General features: G+C 30.6%; 1 protein-coding gene across 9 annotated transcripts in view; it reads left to right on the forward strand.

Annotated features, from left to right (window-relative positions):
- The first annotated feature begins 1314 nt into the window (after positions 1-1314).
- The window catches only part of LOC116768928 (uncharacterized), a 48883-nt gene continuing 29780 nt past the window's right edge, over positions 1315-20417 (forward strand). For 2 of the 9 annotated variants that reach the window (XM_032659839.2, XM_032659838.2), the window contains exon 1: positions 6594-6726. In XM_032659839.2, the coding sequence (XP_032515730.2) occupies positions 6609-6726 (118 nt within the window). In that variant the 5' untranslated portion in view covers positions 6594-6608. Of the gene's footprint in view, positions 1757-4133; positions 4195-6532; positions 6727-8062; positions 8147-8521; positions 8900-20417 lie in introns of those variants that run through there. The other 7 variants (XM_032659834.2, XM_032659830.2, XM_032659829.2 and 4 more) reach the window with 7 other exon arrangements.

Genomic DNA, 20417 nt, shown 5'->3' on the forward strand with positions numbered 1-20417 from the left:
TTATTAAACTTATTTCTGAATTCTCTTTTCATTTAAAACGTCAGTAAAAATTTATGGTTCCGTGGAACTACAACTTTAATGATACTTTTTTGAGAATCGAAAACGTTAATATAAAAATATTGGGAAAAATATTCTTTATTTATTAATTTATTTTCATAATAATAAAACGGGAATTATAATAGATAATCAATTGTATACTCCTTATGCAACCATAAGTTTTAATCAGTATTATAAAGTAGGGAGTATTTAAAATATGTATATATAAAAATAAATAAGAATATTAAAATGAAGCACAATATTATTTTAAATTATTATATAAAATACACGAATACCGCTGAGCATATGCACGAAATATGTCGTTCCTACATTATTAGATAATGCCAGCCAAGCTGGGCCGAGTGGAACTCAATTAAAGTATGTATTAACAAATTTACCATACTGTAATGCAACACGAACGACAAATGAACAAAAAAAAATGGAATTATGTAATTATTCCAAGCTTTATTTTACAATGCGACCGTAATAATTAAAAAACTAATTATATTTGTGAATGTTATCAATGGAAAAGCAACTCTGTCTGTCTGTCTGTCTGCTACGATTTCACGCCTAAACCACTTAACCGATTTAAAAGAATTTCGAGAATGAGATATATGGAACCTCAGAAAAGAACCTTTTATCTCTATCCCGAATCCCGAATCCCGATCCCAATCACAATCCCGATCCCAACCCCGATCACTCCTTGATCCCTAACCGATGTCGACCCCGGTCCCGAAACTACACCGGTGAAACCATAAAGTGCAGTTCAGATTAAGTGGCTTTAGTGACAGCGAACAACCCTGATGTTTACGAGGACGGAGTCGTGGGCAAAATATAGTACTAACTATAAAACTATTTATATTCGTGAAATTAATATGATAACAACAGACGACCTCTATTCTCTTAATCGTTAATGCTCTTGTTCCGAATTTTCAATTATTTCCTTTAGATAAACTCATTGTGAGCAGGTGATACGAGGAGCAACAAGTTTTATTTTATATTCTTACTATAATTCCAAATAATGAATAAGGGCCAGTAAACTATCTCATATAAATAACTATAGGTAATACTCTTAAAGCTGTTATAATCTAGAGCTCAGTCAACGTACGACATTGTGAATTGCTCATCAGCTTGAGTAATGCTGCCTACATACACCTTTGCGATTTTCATGGCCGAAGCGTAGCGCTCTAAAATTAAACAGTTCGGAATCTCGTACGGCGATCGGTACGCGCGGATCGTTTTTATAAATACAGAGAACGATTTATTAAACAAAATAAAAATATAAAGCGCCTGATAAAAAATTAAATAAAAATAATAATGATTTAGGTGATCTAAGTTGATGCGGAAAAAATATATCATTTAAACTCTACATAAATATAAAAAATTGTTTCGTGTTTACTATTTACGTTCGAACAAACTAGTAATTTCGTGCCAATTACTAGCATCTGTTTAAAAAAACAATTCTTATGCCATACATTTGATACGTGAAGAGAGTTTTGGCAAAGTGGCTTCTAATTATATGGGTTGTATGCATATTTTTGTTTACGTTTTATGTAACACTATATCGAAGCACTAAGCGCGTTCTTAATTCAGACCGAATTTTTGTGCGTGTCGGACGGTTTTTCGTGAAAATAGTTACAATATCATTGTGTTTAGTGAGTTTTAGGATGAAGTGATCGTGTATAGTGTATGTGACATCGGTATTTTAATAGTGATAAAGGTAACAAATAAATATTCTTAAAATGAAACTAGAATTTATTTATTCAGCTTTAAATATTAACGCATACATAGAGAAAAGTTTACATAATGAGATCATTATAAACAATATTCTTGGATAAAAAAGTGCTTCTTTTTTTTAACTTGAAGTTCTAAACAAACAAGAGTCTTTATTATTTACAAAATTAAAACACTGGTTTTCTTACCTCATTATATTACGATTTCAAATAGTACATTTCGAATGAGTATTACCAAAGACACGCCATGTCATAAATGAACTAGTTCACTGTTAGACGTTGAGAGGTTGTAGCGAAAAATATGTGAAAAATGTCATCAGTCCAATTATTAAGTCTGGTCTTTTAGAAATACTCACACAAAGAATAAACTTCCAGTACTAATGAAATAATAGCATAAAAAAAATAAACTTCTAGCATTTAAAGTAACTGGCATAAAATAAATATTTAAAAAGGATTTATTTTGTGGGTACAGTAAAAGTATTTTTAAATTAATTAAAAAATATAAAACATAGGCCCATATGTTTTTCGAAAAGTTTGAGGTCAATTTGAAATCATTTAATTTTAAAAAGTTTAAGATTAATTTAAAATCAATCAATCAATTTAAATTCATAAAAAAAATAACATTACTAAGGTAAAGCATGGATTGTTTAATAAAGTACGATATCATAAATTTTTCAGTAATTTTCTGTTTGGAATTATAAAAGAATGATACCATTTTAAAATCCAAAACAACTACACAAATTGCTTGACAGAAAATTTTCATAGAGTAAAGGTTAATAGTTTATCGAATATGTAGGTACCTATATATAAAAAAAAATTCACTCTGCATAAACCCTAATAGGAGATACAAAATATATTAAATAGTCTGCACCATGCTGATGCATGTAACTCCCTTGTCCCGAAAGCTGTTCTCCTGGGATACGTTACATTCAAATGAAATCTCATTGTTTCCATTGTTTTGAATGCCTGATGTTTATGGCTGAGCAATTATCATATAATTGAACTCCTAATGGGGAATGTTACCGGCCTTGAAACACGTAGAATACATTACTAGTTATATATAAGACGTTAATGTGCCGCTTCTGTATTAATATCAGTGTGACAATATTAACTTTTCAATGGATTATGTATGTGAAAATAATCCCATGACGATAATTCTATAAAAGCAAAACTCCTTTTAGAGTTTTTATAGGAAAACATTAACATGTCATAGGATGATTTTGCAAGGTTCGTATAAAATAAATGTTTATATCGCAAAAGGTGTAATTATAGCGGAAAGAGAAAACGTATCTAACTTGGATGTGTTTTATTTCCGTATAGTGAAGGCGAAGTAAAGTGCAATTCCGTTGATGTCAATGGTGTGACGTCATCATATTGATCCCCTTTCTGCTGTCAATGTTCTCGGAGTAGGACGACGTACAAGACATGCGCATTGAAGATAAAATATACTGTAAAGTTAGAAAAAAAAATAAAAAACAACAGTTACATACACAACACTTTATTATTAATTCGATTATAGCTTATAGGTAATGAATTATTTATTAATCAAATTACATTTTGATAGACTGGCAACACCAGATAGAAATTAATTACTATGAGTACACACAGCTAGTGATTGCTCCGTAAAGGAAAATTAAAGCGCAAGCGCGAAAAACATGGCGTCAAAACGACGACCTCACTGCAGGGTAGCACAGGGCCGTATTTACTATCAGATATTTACAAAGTATTGTTATTCTAACCTCATTAGAACAAATTAGTTACTTACATATAAATACAGAATTCCTCATTTTATCATGTCGATTTATGACAGCCAACTTGTTAATTATTATAATTTTGTATATGAAACTATATGATTCGATACATAGATATTTGTATCGAGAAACAGTATTTTCATTTCCTATTCCAATCAACAAATTTATTGAACGCGTCGCCGCGCCGGTAAAACATAAATTTAATGGGGTCAAAATAAACTTGAACGCGGTCCTGGACGGTTTTAGCAATCGGTACTCCTCGGGGGTCGTCGTGCATTTCCGCGATCCGCCTTTCAACCCTCGTAGAGATGCCTTTACGTGAATCTATAAGAGCTTTACATTTTTTTTTACGTATATAATGGAAAATAATATTTGAATTTCATGTTACAATCAGTCATATACGATATATATTTGTGTTATTATGCATCATAACTTCATTTAGTGTAAGTGATCTCGTGTTTGTGTTTTAGCGAAGGGACTACGTAGGTAATTTCTTTAAAGTGTTCCGTGAACAATACAAGTCGGCGTGTTACTCTAATACCTCTTGTGTAACAGTGAAAAAGATTTTCTACAAATAAGTGACATTTGTTTAATAACGTTATATTTGTTTCAGAAAACGCAATGAAAAACGTCGAAGACGACTATGACTGAAAAAGAAGTCAATAGAATGCTGGGTAAGTCTTAGTCTTTAGAAAAACATTACCATAGTATTAATATTGATATAAATCTATACTAAATATTAAAATAGACATATTCACTAATGAAATAATGCTTGGGAGACTGGTTACCACAATGTTCTAAAATTTTGTAACATTACGAAGTATTCGATTTTATTATGTTATTAATTTATAATAATTTGTGGCTAACACCACTGACGATTTTTGTTTCTACAACAAACAACGTATTAATTAATTACAACTAGAACTGCTAGTACATAAAAAAATTATAGTTTCACTCCAATAACTAATAAGTACTAGTTGTTATCATAATTATAAATGAAATAGTTTTGTAGCGAGCCGCTCATATATTTTTAATACTAAAAGTTACTAATTTATTCGCGATTTCGCTGTTTTTTTTTTTTTAAATTATTATGGTCCTAATTTATTCGGCCTTTTTAGTCCAATGGCATAATAATTTTAAATATTAATAAGCTAGTTACGTGTACGGTCGAATTTTACGAAAAGAATTTATAATAAGCCAGCAATAAGCATGATAGTGATCAAGGGAACCGTAGAATTAATTTAAATACATTTTACTTTGATGTCGTGTTAGTTTTATCTAAATGGATGGCTTTAGCGTGGTTTAATGTTAAATACAATTTCACGATTGTATCTTATGTAAGGTATAGCAAAGAAAGTGAGACTAAGTACATTGTCAAATCATTTGTTTTATGTTCCTTGATTTAAATCTACATATTTAAGGTATCAATATACATATAATAAGACAGTAAAAATGGAATGTCTGTACATTAAAAACTAATAGGAGGCAAGTATAGAAGAGTCATAGAAAACAAAAAAACAATTTTTCGAATTGTTGTCTGTCTGTCTTGTACGTTATAACTTCAAAACTACTCAACGGATTTGAACGCGGTTTTCACAGTTGGATAACATATAATTAGGAGCATTGTAAAAAATTTGTTTCTTCAATATCGGTTAAGGGAAAAAGAAGTTATGGTAAATTTTAAGTTTGATATATATATGGTTATGCGAAAAGCGACCAAAACGCGGGCGGAGCTGCGGGCAACAGCTAGTATACAATAATTCTAAAGTAAATACCGAAAATTATAACACGAGTTTCAGCATTAAAGAGATTGATTATATTTTGTTTTCAACCAAAACAACGCCGGACAAAAAAGATGTTTTAAGAACTACAAGTATTTTAACCCACAACATTGAATTTATACAACAACAATTAAATTAATTCTACATCACTAGTACCATATTATATAAACATATAATATTATGAATCCATATTGTGTGATATTTTAATGAGATTTTAAATACAAATAGTTCTACAATTGAACTTCAAGTTTACTTTACGAGCCTACATGTAACAAAAATTATTAATGTCAATATTTGTATACTTGTAAAAAAATTAAGCAGAAACTAAATAATGAAACTAATATTTTCGGATTTCCTACGCATGTTTTTTTATTAAATTTTAACTCCATTCCCCCTACGTTTCGGTTATTTTGCAGCAACGGTTATGAAAATGTCGGGAGTATTTAATTAATTAAATATTTAAAAAACTCGCAGCAAAATCCGAAAATATTAGTTTTATTTAAATTAATACTCGCGAAAGGAACACTATATATTATTATACTAACTAATGAAGTATGTAACTGTATTAATGTTTTATAAGTAATACTCAGTATAAAACATTTTTATCCCGACAATTCAACGGGGATCGTGAGAGAAGCCAGAGATTTAAATCTTATTATCAAGCTCATTACTAGCAATAGAATAAAATTTCCTATGTAACAGAAACAATTTTTAGTAGCACTTAAATTTATTTATAAATAAATATAATTTATAATAATCATTAATATATAACGGTATTTAAGTGCCCCAGATATAAGGTCTACGAGCTAATAATTATAATATCCACGTACTACCAACTGATATCTACCGCTAGAAATTCATCCTTGCATTAAGTATCATATCATGAACGCCCTTCGAAGGTGTCGCTTGTTACAAATATAATTTTAAAACAGGCTTCCAACAAAACAAAGAAAAACAAAACACGTAAACAATTGTTCGAATTGAGCACGTAATGTAATGGATTAACGTGTGTGATATATATTTGTAGCCTTAAGGAAATCAAGGCTCCCGGAGTGTGAATATTACGTATTATCTCATAGAGACGCACTTAAACTTGTGCAGACTAGGTAACTGAAGATATGCGTTGACTCGTATAGTCGTAAACTGTCCGTGGACCATAGTAGTGTAATACAAGGACGGTTAATGTTATGTGGAAAAAATTTAATGTAACATATCTTATATAAGGGTTAAAAAATCAGTGTCCGAAGTTAGTGTCAAGAAGTAATGACCTTGAAACACTGATAACAGATAACCGTGCGTCATTGAAAATGATAGGCCTGGTGTTGTGTGTGTTCGCTAAGATTATAGAACTGGCGATATGTGTTTATAGTCGGGAAATTAAGGGAGATACCGAATACTTGCATAGAAAGATGAGACGTAGAAAAGGTAAAGGTAAATTCCTTTATTATTTTTACGTAAATTATAATTCTACGAAAAAAAGTTTATAACTAAATTGTTTTCATAATATTACTACATATTATTATATATTAACTTAATCGTTATATATATGTGTGTGTGAAGATTTATTTATCTTTTACGATTTTTAAACTTCTTATCTGATACAAATATTGATTTTTACCTACAGGAAATGAAATTAAAATAATATGGAAATTGAAATTAAAATAATTTCTCAATTATAACTTTTCATGACCAAACTTTTTTTCCGATTAAATTAATTTAGTAGGAATTTCATAAAATTTTATAGGTTCACCACAAATAAGGGTGTTAATTGAATCTATTATTGTTATAAAAAGAACATTACGCAATATTACTAAAGATAATATGTCCAAGATATAAGCTTTCGGATATGGATGAGTGACGGAACAGGTTATATTAAGTTATTTATAACGACATCTGACGTAACATTGTGTAGATATTTACACTCGTATTATTTGATTTACTGATCTGGTGTACCTTATAATTCCTAGATGGCGTTTTATTTAAGATAATTTTGAGAAAATTAAACTTCCTCTTAAAATTATATATCTAATTAATGACTACTTTCAGTAAACCATAGAAATTCAGTTACTTGATAATAAGTTTTATAATATTAAGGCTTTATATTATTCTAAATATAAATTACTGAAAATTGTAATTAAACTTCTGTTCCGATTTATTAAAAAGAGTACAAAATATCGTTTAACGACAAAATACTGTCGTCTTGATTACTTACCTGTACTTGTGTTAATAGTATTAACTTAATACTGTTAGTTATAGATTTAAATAATGTAAGATAATAACCAGAATACTAGTATATAAATACTCGTAACTCAACTAAAAGTACTTAAAAAAAGTAAATTAAAGATAAAAACTTTAGAGGGGGAGGAAACTATCAACCAAGCTCCGTATTGAGTAATAAAATTGCAGAAACAATCACACGAGAATTTATATATCCTTAATGTTCATGTACACCATGTTTTGTGAGGTCATTCACTTAGTAGCCTCGTAAAAGTATGTCTTTGCTAGATGTACCGTTACCTTTTTGACTGAGAAAAATAATGAGATCGCAAAATCGTGGTCATATGTTGCGAAATTTATTTCCCAAACATAAAATTTATGGCTATACATTTAAATATCCTGATCGGCTATGGTGGGTTTATACTAAGTTTTTTTTATCCTTTACTTAAAAACGTATTAAGACTCAAATATTTAAACAAAAAAAACATAATTGTGCTTTAACGCTATCAAAGTAAATGCTAACTTCATCAGAATGAAGTTAGTGCGCATGCGTACGTCAGTTACGCGCACTGCGCTTGCGCGTTTGACGTTTACACGGCGGTGGTGTAGTCAAGATCCGATTAACAATGTCAGTATTTATTAATTTTATTAATTTATTTTTTAGTTGTTCTTTTAATAATGTGCATATAAAGTTTGTTGTAAGGTTTGATTTGAAACTGATTTTTTTATTTTGTAGACAACTCTAATATTTTTTTATGAAGTAAAATAAATACCTAGATATGAAAGTGCGCCCTGTTTATTTAAGAAGTATTTATTTGTGAAATCTATTCCGTGTTTTCAAGTTTAATCAAATGTTTAAAACGTGTCGGTCGTAGTATAATCAAGTCCTGTTCTATTTATATCCCTATCCCGTCTTTCCCTGACATGTGCGCGAACTTCACATCGTTGTGTCCCGATCACAGCGCGCTCATTCAAGCGATCACGCTCCGATTATTTGAAAAGGGAATTTCGGGATAGCAGCGGCGAGCAGCTGTCAAATCAAGCGGTACAACAGTATACGCACTACGTTTAAAATACATTCTGACATTGTTAATTATATTTTTAATACGTTTTCGCTTACAGTTTCTTTACTTGTGTTTGTTTCGTGCAAAAACAATGTGGAAAGTGGTTGTTAATTAAATTTTCCTAGTATCTTGTATCCTTTTTGACTTTAAAATATATAAGACGCAAAATGTGAGGTGTTACACCTACAGTGAAAAGTGTATTGTGATGAAGGGATCTTATAAAAGAATCCTAGTGCGTTCTTTTTTCGAACAATCATAAAGGATACATTGGGAACGGAAAATGAGGATCAAGACATATTCAGATTTCCGCCCGAATGGTAAATAATTATATTAATTGTTCTAAAATATAATATATAAAACTCTTATCTACCTCCATGATTTATAAATTAAGACATTAAAAGTGCAGGTAAGTTATTGATTACGAATTTATGACACCACGGTTTATAAAACATGCACTTTTCTACTTTTATTTTTATTATTATTCCTCGCAATGTTAAATGGAAACTGTTCATTAATTAGAATTGTTCGTTGTATTCAATTAACCAATTTTGCCGTTCAATTATCATGCAATTTTAGATTGTAATTCAATGCAATAGAGTGCATCATTCTTCAAGCAGAATTTCAGTCCAAATAATTGGTATTGTATCCTAAGACTTTTGACCTTTAGGTACTATTAAATTTATAAAATTGAATATCTATTAGGACAACTGTTTTCATGAGTTAATACAGTTTTAGTTGGTTTTTAAGCTTGGTATAAAACTTTAAATAAGTCGACTAAATTGATTGGAACGATGAGTTGTCCCGTCCGTTGTACTCATTGGCGTAATTGAAGCTGTCGAGGTCAGGCGCGGTTTGATCACGATGAATGCTATGAAAATTATATTAATGTTGATTAATTCAAAGATCCGAATAACCATTGTTTTAATCTTGTGACATTCAACGGTTGGGGATAATTATAAAATATAAAAAAAAATGGCGTCACTCGGGACTTTTAAGCCGATTAACATGTTATGATTTTGATCTTTATGAATACATATGGTATAATAATTATAAATATTCGTTTAGGATGAGATTCATCGTATCAAATATGCTTCTGTAAAATCGTTTCATCATCTTGATAAAGACGTTACTTTTGTGTTTATATAACTACGTTGACGTTATTTTTTTATACGAGATAAGTTTGATTTGGTCTAAGCAACTCGTCTTACAAGATTTTTTTATTAATACCTTATATTTAAATTATTCTCATATATAAAATGGCAAATAACAATTACATGTTCTGTTTTCAATTCATCGTTATCAAAATATTGAGTTATCAAATGCATCGATTTTGATAACGCTATCAAACAATAAAATTTATCAAATATACGTACAATGGTTGTTTAAACATGTGTTTTTCTCTCAGTCAGTTCAGAGTGAATCACAGACAGGACGCTCTTACAAAACATATAATATAAATACCACTAATCTGTAAAATAAGTTTATTGTGATATTATTAAGATGAAGAGTTTGTTTGTTTGAGCGCTCTTATCTACTGAATTTTGAACTGATAACAATTTTCTTTCAGTGATAGTCAATTTACCGAACAACGCTATATATATCACTACTTGCTATGATTGGTGTAATGATGAAAATAGTTCTCTTACTAATGAGCTCATTACTGTTTTTGGCCTCTGAATGTGTTTTCACATATTCGCGACAAAAACCGCGTTCAAAGGTAGTGTTTAATATTAACCTACAACATATTTCAAGCCAGACAAATGTGCAATATAAAATGCTGGCAGGATTTACCGAAGGTGTTTATTTTTTGTACAAATAATGTTTTATCCAAGGGCTGATACCATTGATATTATGTCCACTTTAACAGTTCCATTGTTGTCAGCTAACGAGGCTGTTGGGACTTAGAGGCTATTGTGTTTCTGTACAATGCCTTCACTAATCCCAGCTCCTCATCTAGAACTGTGGGAAGTTTAAACATATTCTTACACATATGCAGATATATATAAGATTTTTTTATAAATTTTGATATCTAAGAAGGTTTCGTGTTTTTATATGAGTCACGTGCCTGTCCCTTGCTAGCGCCCTTCCCGAGGGTAACTTCCGCCCCACTATCAATCGATTCCACCCTCGACTTGACGTAAATATTGACTCAGAACTAAATTCCTACAAATATATGATTATATATATACGAGTTGATCTTATTGTATTTGATAAGAAAGCGTTTACTGTTTTGGAAAAACATCTAAGAATTTTGTTACATTTCTCATATATATTATGTTGGTTTAATGGCGAAATTTTGTGATGAGTTATTAATATGAAGGAATTGGTACTAAAAATTCTTTAACTTAAATCTTTATATAATGCTAACACGTGATTACACAACACTGATTCGACTTTCCAATTTCTAATAAACCTTAAATACATCGATTACATCCGGTTATCGTAAATATCATACATTTGTCATTTTTCATATAAATGACGTCATTATTTATCATTGATGTAAAAGTACTTAAATTGATTTGATAATTCCTTTATGAAGACTACATGTTAAGCTCTGTATAAAGAATATTCTACACTAGCTTCCCGTCCCGGCTTCGCGTGCTGTACATAATTTCTGCTAATTTTTTCCTTTTATTTTTATGTTCTCCAAACGCAATGCCAGATTATCGTTTTTAATAATAAATATAGACTACTATGTAGCTTTACACTGGTGTAAGAAGTTTTGACATCCTCACAGTAGTTTTTGAGTTTATTGACTACAAAAATACACACACACACATACACAAATAAACAATTTTCCTCTTTATAATATTATTGTTCATATTAGACATATTGTCTCTCAATATTTATGATGTATTAGCGTCTTGTGTTTGATATTAACATTTTATTACTTTCTCAACATTTGAGCATTTGATTAAACTATCTATTTCTTTTTTTTTCAAATAAAGTTTATTTTTAGCAATACAGTATTGCTTTTAATATTTTAAATTAATTACAAACTTTGTGGGCTTAATATGAAAGGAGAATATAAAAAATATTGAAGAGTCTTTAGACATAAGAAAAAAATAAATATCGTAGATTTTATAAGGATGTGCATTTAAACAAAATATTTCGATACCGAATATCTGCATTTTATCCCATCACTATTACATACCGTTCGATAAAAACGAAGCGCACACTCTCATATCAAAAGCACAACCATGAAAGAGAAACCTTATCTCATTTTAAACAATGTTTATTTTACAAGCTCTCTTGCACACAAAGATCGCATATTTTTATACCCGCTAGTGATTGAGTCAATCAAAAAACCCTTTTCCGATTTCTCTTTTAATTAACATATTAAATTAAGATTATAATTTACTAAATGGAAGAACAAAACAATGTTAAGTGAATGAAAAATACATTTTAAGAATTCAATTCATTCTAATCAAATTCATATTGAAACTATCATTTAATATGATTAAAACAAGTTTTGCAATTATAAATATTTTTAGATACTTAAATAGGTGACATATTGGAATACAATCTTGGGCTTTATTTAAATACAGTGGTAGTCGAATGTTAAGTTCATGTATTCATTGGAAAAATATTTACCAACTTATACTAAGAATTCTCAGATGTGGCGCGGAATATGGTCATTTTGCTGCCTTTATTCCCATTTCAATGATAATATGCCATGTCCTTAGTACGCCGGTGATAGGAATATACTGAATGATATATAAATTCTTACTACGATTACTATCAGTTCATGTTTTCGAATGGAATCAATGTACATATAGTTGTAGTGAATATAAATACGCAATTAGAAATCTATGCTAAGGCATACAACATTAACGGGAAATTTCGTGCAACCTGTGAAAATAAACGGTTGGTTAGGTAGGGAGAGGAGCTTGAACAGTGGAGGTGAGCGTTTAACGCGCGTTAGTTAGGGGCTCCTTAAACCTACACCTGGGTCGCAAGTCCCAGGCACTGTTGAAGCTCCTCTCCCTGCAACGCGATGGACCCGGCACCCGCACGGTGAATCCATTGAATGCTAAGAGGTTTCATCTCATATATTCTTTCACAGTAGTCAGTTTATGTGTTGTCAATTTGAGTGTAACTTAATTAACGTAGGAAACGAATTTAATATAGTATAACAAAAGGTAAGTGACTTACAAACAAATACAATTAAGAATGAAATGCGAAAGGCCAAGGGACGAGATAAGGAGAACGTGAAACGGTAAACACACCAAAAAAGGCAACATACCTTGTAACTGACAAGGTGTTTTAGGACAGGTGAAAAATGACTTGCATCTGTCTTAGGACCTTCACAAATAAAAGTATTACAACGTTGTGTAGATATAAACACGAAAATTAGTATTATTTAAAGCAAGCAATATATTGAAATGGGCTTAATTGCAATCAAGAGAATTCAAACTACAAATATCATCAGATTACGGAAAAATAACCACTAAAAGTACTAAAATCGTGACGATAATGCTTTTAAAGAACAATACCTTGTTGGAACGTACTCTGTATATACAAAATTATAATCAGTATGCACTATGCTTACCTCAAGTATGCGTCGACCAGTTTATACTATATACGGAGCGTTGACAATTTTTTATTCACAAATCTTCGCAAAATTACAGTATTAAACTATGTTATTGAATGAAAAACGAACACGTTTAGTATTTAGTGTGATGTAAACATGTACTAAGCGTAGATCAATAGCGCCTACATTAATATCGTGAAAGTATTTGTAATGTTCTTAGCGACTTATATGTAACTCAAAAATAATATTACAACTGTGTTGACTTAGGTTTAGCAATTTTCTCATATTAGTATATATGTATGAATACAATTATATGTAGTTTAGGCATCCGACTAAGACATACCTAACCTATATTTTACGATGAAATTTCGCGTAGTTATTGCAGTGTCCAGGCGTCACAGTTGTATCGCGTATGAAGTCACCTGAGGCAGGCTATAGATGTCGCTGCTGCTGCCGTTTGATCACGATTGATCACAGCCAAAATCCGAAGTTTAAACGGACGATGTCGCAGACAAAAACTAGTAGAATTATAAAAGCGGTCCCCTCGACATTTCGCTGGTTTATATTGACTGTGTCATGATTCATTCTATGTTGTAGGTAGTAAGCATAGATGTATGGTAAGTTGGTGTATAAATCTAAGGCTTTACTACACTGTTTAAGTGACGCATAAATAATATTGCTTCCTTAATGAATGTCGTTCTTTTACTGCTTCTTCTATCTGCTATGAGATTTTTACTATTTACTTTATAATTAATGTAAACGAAGAAAATGGATATTAATTAATTGAATTGTCAGTACGCTATTATAAGTAAGGTTATTTTTTTGATATATTATCGTAAATATATAAAGAATATTTCGCTAACATGTATAGCGGTTAAAGTAAAGCGTGCTTTAAGACTAGTTTGGTATTTTTCCAAGAACGGTACGGTGGGGTGAAACATCGGCCCCCAGGGTATCTGCATCGTCTACATCGATATTACGTGATTTTGAATAGAAAATAAACCTTATTGTGTCGTTAGTAAAGTTTATTATCCTGTTTGAACTTTTTACATAAGGTTTGCAACTGTTTCTACATTTTACTTCCCTCCGTCTCTAGATCTATAAATATACGTTTATAAGAAACGCGCAAGAATTTTTATACCAATAAATAAACAGAGTACTTTTCTTATACTAAATATATTTTAAAGTAAAACAGCTTATCAAATATGCTTTTTATGCGTTAATTTAATCCACTTTTAAGATAAGTACAATAATTATGTACGTCGAAAGCCTCTGTTATGAGAAAGGCAGATATTATACTGTAGATTACTGCGTACCGAGGGGTGCTGGAGTTCGTGACACTTTTATTAATACTTGAACCCCAAATTTACGTACTCATTAAAATCTTTTATACATGACGGCTTCACTACAAAGTTCAATCCAATAAATTTAAATAATGACACACAATTTTAGACCTTGTTTGCATATTTCTAATAAAGCGATTTCGTTAATAACATGAATGTTTTTGTATCTGCAATAGAATTCACTTTCCAGCGCATCGGAATTCGCTCGCATGTATAAGGAATAAGTTTCCTTTGGCGCACGATAACCGGGCATGTGTCGGCGACGATTGGCTCTCAGCCAACTTTTCCTTGCAATTTTACATCTCGGTTCGATACACGGACGTTTGGAGCCACATTCTAGACTTGACCGGAATAACCTAACATTAGAACAAATCTATAACATTTTCTTGTATCTACTTTCCCTCATAAGTAAGAAACATTAATAAGTCTTGGGCACTAATGTTATATCAGTTATTGCAGTAGCAACGGGTTCGGTTATAAAATAAAAATAATTTTGTTAAATTCGAAAGGAAATTCAGCATTTTACAATTTAGTAAACGTGTTAGCGGTCAACGGTACAGATGTGGTGTAATGTAGAGCAAGGTTTTATTGTTATAAAATATGTCTATTGTCTTTGTATTTTGAGCAATATTAGAAGCAATTGTCACAACACCATTATTATGTTCTGTTTATAGTTAACAATCATCGTATGTTTCCTGTGCTTCTTGTGAGCTAGTTAAGCTCGCCGCATTTTTATGATAAACTTTAAGTGGCCTGTTCATATATTAATAGTTTCATCGGCATGCGAGTAATAGCGCTTTAAACAAGTGGTTCTAAAAATAATATGAAAGAATTTCATTTAGAGTATCTGACGTTAAACAGACAGTGTTGAATGTCTGACAGATTAAATGTTAAGTTCCTTACAATGGCTTCTTAAAGTCTAGTGTTTAGTCTTTAAGCGCTTTAGTTTGTTGGATAAGGGGACTATAGACTTTTTCATAGGACTATGTCCATAATAAATTATGTATCCACTTCCTTGTATTTTAAATTATTATTTTATTCTTTAAGGCGGCATATAATCGTTATTATAGACATAAAAGGAAAGTTATAAAGGAATAATTTCTTACGGTTTACTCTTGCGTAGGCGAAAGTGGATTTCTTAGTTATAAAAACTGTCCAACTTAATGTTGTTGTATAAACTACTTAATTATTCAAAGGATTTATAAATATTAGTTTAGTAGTTTTGCAGGAAAGAGAACATACATTCGTTGATCAAATTTGAACTCTATAGTAGATCGGAATAAATAATAATTTTAAATTACTGTTAAACAGAATTTATTTTTTAATGAGTTCATAGTTAGGTCACTTGCTTAATATTAATCAGTATTGTAAATATCATTACATTAATTCATATCATTCCGTTATTAATAAAAACGAAATCTCTTGAACCTTTTTTCAGTTGCAAATGATTTGTCATCTTCCTATCATTTATCACGACTAACGCTTTCAACTCCTTTGATTTAAGAGGTTTCTGGAACTCATTTGATATTTGATACTCCATCCAATTAGTATACATTTGTAATAAATTATAAAATACTTTTATTTATATGGCATAAAGCATACAACTTTTTTCTATACATTCTCAATTAGTACTCCTCGACGTTGTACAATAATTTTATTTTAATGTATTATATTTTAACATCTCAATAGTATTGATTGTCATTTGTTTAATAGTCTATAAAAATCGCGATTTAAAAAAATATAGATAATACTATTAGATTTCAGATTAAATTCATTCTCAAACCTTTCACTATCATAATTGTCGTTAAACCCTCATCCGCCTCGGGGAAAACATATGGGGGTAGCATATGGTTATTGTATGGCTAGTTTCTGGTAGGTATATGAGTAGTCGTTAGTCAGCTAACTCCAAATTAAAGTCTGTGGGGTACTGCATGGGGTATTACTGTCTTAAACCAACATCACGTTATTATCATAACTATCATACTATCGTATATAATATATGAACTACTAGTAAGTAATTGAGTTTTGATAAAAATTTATAACGTCTGTTAAAATAGAGATGTAGTTACCACCTGCCAGCGACATTCAGAATCACGGAACTTCATGCACAATACATATAATAATTAGGCGCTTTTTCTGAGGAAACTACACGGAGTTTTTCCGCGGAAATTGCACGGGATAAATTATAGCCTATGTCGTATTCGGATATATGTTACATTTTCATCAAAACATCTACTTAGTGGTCTTTCGTGACCAACAAACGGCCATACATTAATATGCCCCCAAAGTTTCGCATTTATATTATTATTAGCTATTATTGCAGCACATTTGATTGCATTATTAGATACATAATATGAATGTGTCAATCTTTTTCCTTATATTTTTGCGCCCACAACACCTGGTCCACGGTCGATATTGTGCCAAAAGAGCTGCCTCTCAAGGTGTTGAGGGGGCGCCAAGCGAATAGATTTATTTTTATCTAATGACTCTTCAAACACGATTTCTGCGGATATTTTAATGTCATTTCGTTGTTTGTCAATAATAATATAAATAAATAGTAAATCCGCAAAATATTTTCTTTATCTCATATATATTAGTTGACAGATGTTAATTAGTACGGAAATAATATTTCAACATATTTCAATTATGTTACATTAGCCATTAAAAGACAAGAATAAAATAATTATTTTTCTATGGAATTTTAATGCCATGGCGGTAACATGTCTCATGGTTTTCTCGTTCATAAAACCATAATCTGTTTACCGAACTATAAATACAATGCTTGATAGCACGACCTACTTCCACTCCACAAACATGACACTGTTTGTTGTTGGGATGTGGTTACCTGAAAATGGATTTTAAGTTCAAAGAGCAAGTATTGTAACAGAGAATTGTATCAAACCTAACATTTGTACTTATATTTGTTGTATACAATTTTAATTATATATTTTTTTATATTTACGTCCTAAAGGCTTATTATGTTCTTTATGTTATGTATTTATTGTTTATTACCTAATCATTATTCAATTGAACAGTCTTATCATGTGTTTACATTTGTCATTTAATACTATATCCAATCTAAAAATTTACGAGAAAGTCTTAAAAATATATACAGCGTTACAAAAATTAAGAAACAAATCATGTGTTTGAGAAATTTAAGTCACCAGCATAGAGGTCGAGTAGACAATAATAAAACTTTGTAAGTGCAATTTATATATAAATTATCTTGTTGGTTTCTTAATATAATTACTTAATATAAACGTTCCCCTACGAAGTGATAGCTAATTAAATTTCTATTACAAATATTACAATACCATTATACAATGTGACACAGCACGTGACTTTGAAAAGGAACGTGTCTCTTTCGTTTTGTGTCAAGACTAGCACGGTTCGTCGTCGTGACATATAAGAGTCTTAAAAGATATAAAAATATGCACGATTATATCATTTATATAATCTTATAATCCTATCAAAATGAACATCTTCATAATTCTTTTTTTATAAAATTTTATGTGCAATTATCTGTATTCGCTGTACAATAGGTACATATAATGCGATTACAGCATACATACATTGCTTCAGGCGTGAGAAGGAAGCGTTACATTCGTTGTTCAATACTCTCACAATACAATGAGGCTGTTATTTCAACTTTATCTGACACGGTAATGGTTTTGATGAACGAACCATTATTTAAAGTTCTCATACCATCAACAATTTTCAAGAGTATTTTTATTCGCGAACAAGCAAAAATTTCCAAGAAAACAAAGACTTTATAAAAAAATTTTTTGTGAAATAAAACAAAGGTATCAAACTCAACTAAGTAATCCCGAAGAGTAAGTGAAATAAAACGTTAAAACACAAAGTTGTACGTGTTTACGTATACTGAAATAGATAATAGTCATCGCAATAACATTTGTGATACGAAGCCATATGTCTCCATTCATTAATGTCATAAATATTGTTACTTGAGCCATGTAGACGGTACAAACTTGGATATAAACGGGAAGCTGAATCACCATTTGAGATCAGAATATCTAATTGGTGAAACAGATAATGAAATAAATTAACATATTTCACTGTCGAAATACGTATAAGTCAATCGAAATAGCAGTTTTTTTTTTTTGCCATATAAAATATGTTATAGAGTTTTTTAAATTTTTATGTGACTTTGACCAGATCTCAATTCTTCTGTGTAAACATACGTAATCGCTTCGCATTTCAAACAGTTGATACCAAATAAATTCTTGTTCGAATTGATAAAAGTTTAAAATGGGAGAAATAGTCTATTTAACTTGTCCTGACATCTCATCAATACGTCACATACTTTTAAAATCTTAACAGATTTGAATGTTTTGTACTCAATTCTCTTACTTAATACAAGTCGTGTAAAGCATATTTTCCGTTCAACATCACCGCTAACATTGAAGAGAGCACAGTAAATTTCAATAGGTTTATAGGAATATATCATCCGGTATTTATTTTTGTTATAACTTTTGCGTTGATTAGTATTGAGCAAACATTAATGCCCTCGGCGTAGACGTGTTGAAAATAGTAATTGTTATAGCGAGCGGATAGTGGGCGGTTAGAACAGGATAGCTTTAACATAATATAGGAGTAAATTGCTGGCTACAAGTCTTTCTTATCATTATACATCTGGTTTGAATCGTATTGGACGGAGATTTATACTATGTAACAGGACATTTGGACGTAACTATTGTGACACTTAAATGATTCTAAGTAGACATTAAACACTCTCACAACAATTAAAATTAAATTTTTCCACCTATTTTTTTTTAATAGCAACCTTTTCATATTGACAGGACGAAAAACCTATTTTCGTTCAGAATTGGTTGCGTCTTTTTAAAATACATGCCAGACATTTTAATCAAATGGCGATACAAAGCTCAATTCCTTGAAACATTAAGAAACACCATGACAAGCTATGTGTGTGTATAGATATTGTGCATGTGTGTGTATTTGAAAATGTGCGGCTGTGTGTGTATAAGAGCCCCACAATCAGCCCGACCCTCGTCTGCAAAGTGACATTAATCTTTTTGATGTTCATGGATCGGAATTCGTTAAGACTTATAAAGTATTCAAGAAATTCAGTAACGGTTTGTAAAAACTCGATCATTATAAGCGATATTAAAATCCTGTCTATACGATGTTTACTTTTAGTTAGTTTATTTCTAATGAAAGTTATATATGGACCTTATCATGTTATTAATAATTAAGACGATGGAAATAACTATATGAAATAAAATTATATTTCTACGTACATGTATATCCATAAATATTTTTGTTAATAAATTATAATATAATTAAAAAAAAAACATTAAATATACACCATATAGCTTGGGGTAAAGTTTAATAATATTTTTATGACTCGTCTAAGAAGGGGACACTTTATGAAATATTATAAATTAATTTCTCCACTTAATGTTTTTGTCTTAGAGGAAATTTTCTGTTATAAAATTGTTTAACCTCTACAGTCGAAAGTATTTTATTCAGTACAGTACTTGGCAGGTTGCCTGTATACTGTGTACAATGTCTTAAACTCCAAGGTTTTATTCACCTATTAATAACATTTACTTTGAGGTCAGTTTTTTACTAATTGTCGATTCTAATTAAGGCGACACATTGCGTTACACTATCCGTAAGTTAGAATTCAGCCTTCGTTGTACGTTGTGCAATATTAATTATAGTTGGATTGTGTAGCCATCATAAAAAAAATATCAGAACCCACGCATAAATTATAAAGATATTAAGCAACATTTCATATCAGTTAGAAGGATGTGAGAGAGAGCTTGTGTCAGCTAACTCATACATATTTGGTAAGACAGGCATGTTAGATGTGTTAGTAAAAAGCTGAACGTGTAACTTTCTAAAGATAATGTCTTTCATTGAATACTTCAAAACGGGATTGTCACAGAAATGTATTTTGATGAGTATTGATAC

This window comes from Danaus plexippus, chromosome 5, assembly GCF_018135715.1.
Source record: "Danaus plexippus chromosome 5, MEX_DaPlex, whole genome shotgun sequence".
Classification (NCBI taxonomy): domain Eukaryota; kingdom Metazoa; phylum Arthropoda; class Insecta; order Lepidoptera; family Nymphalidae; genus Danaus; species Danaus plexippus.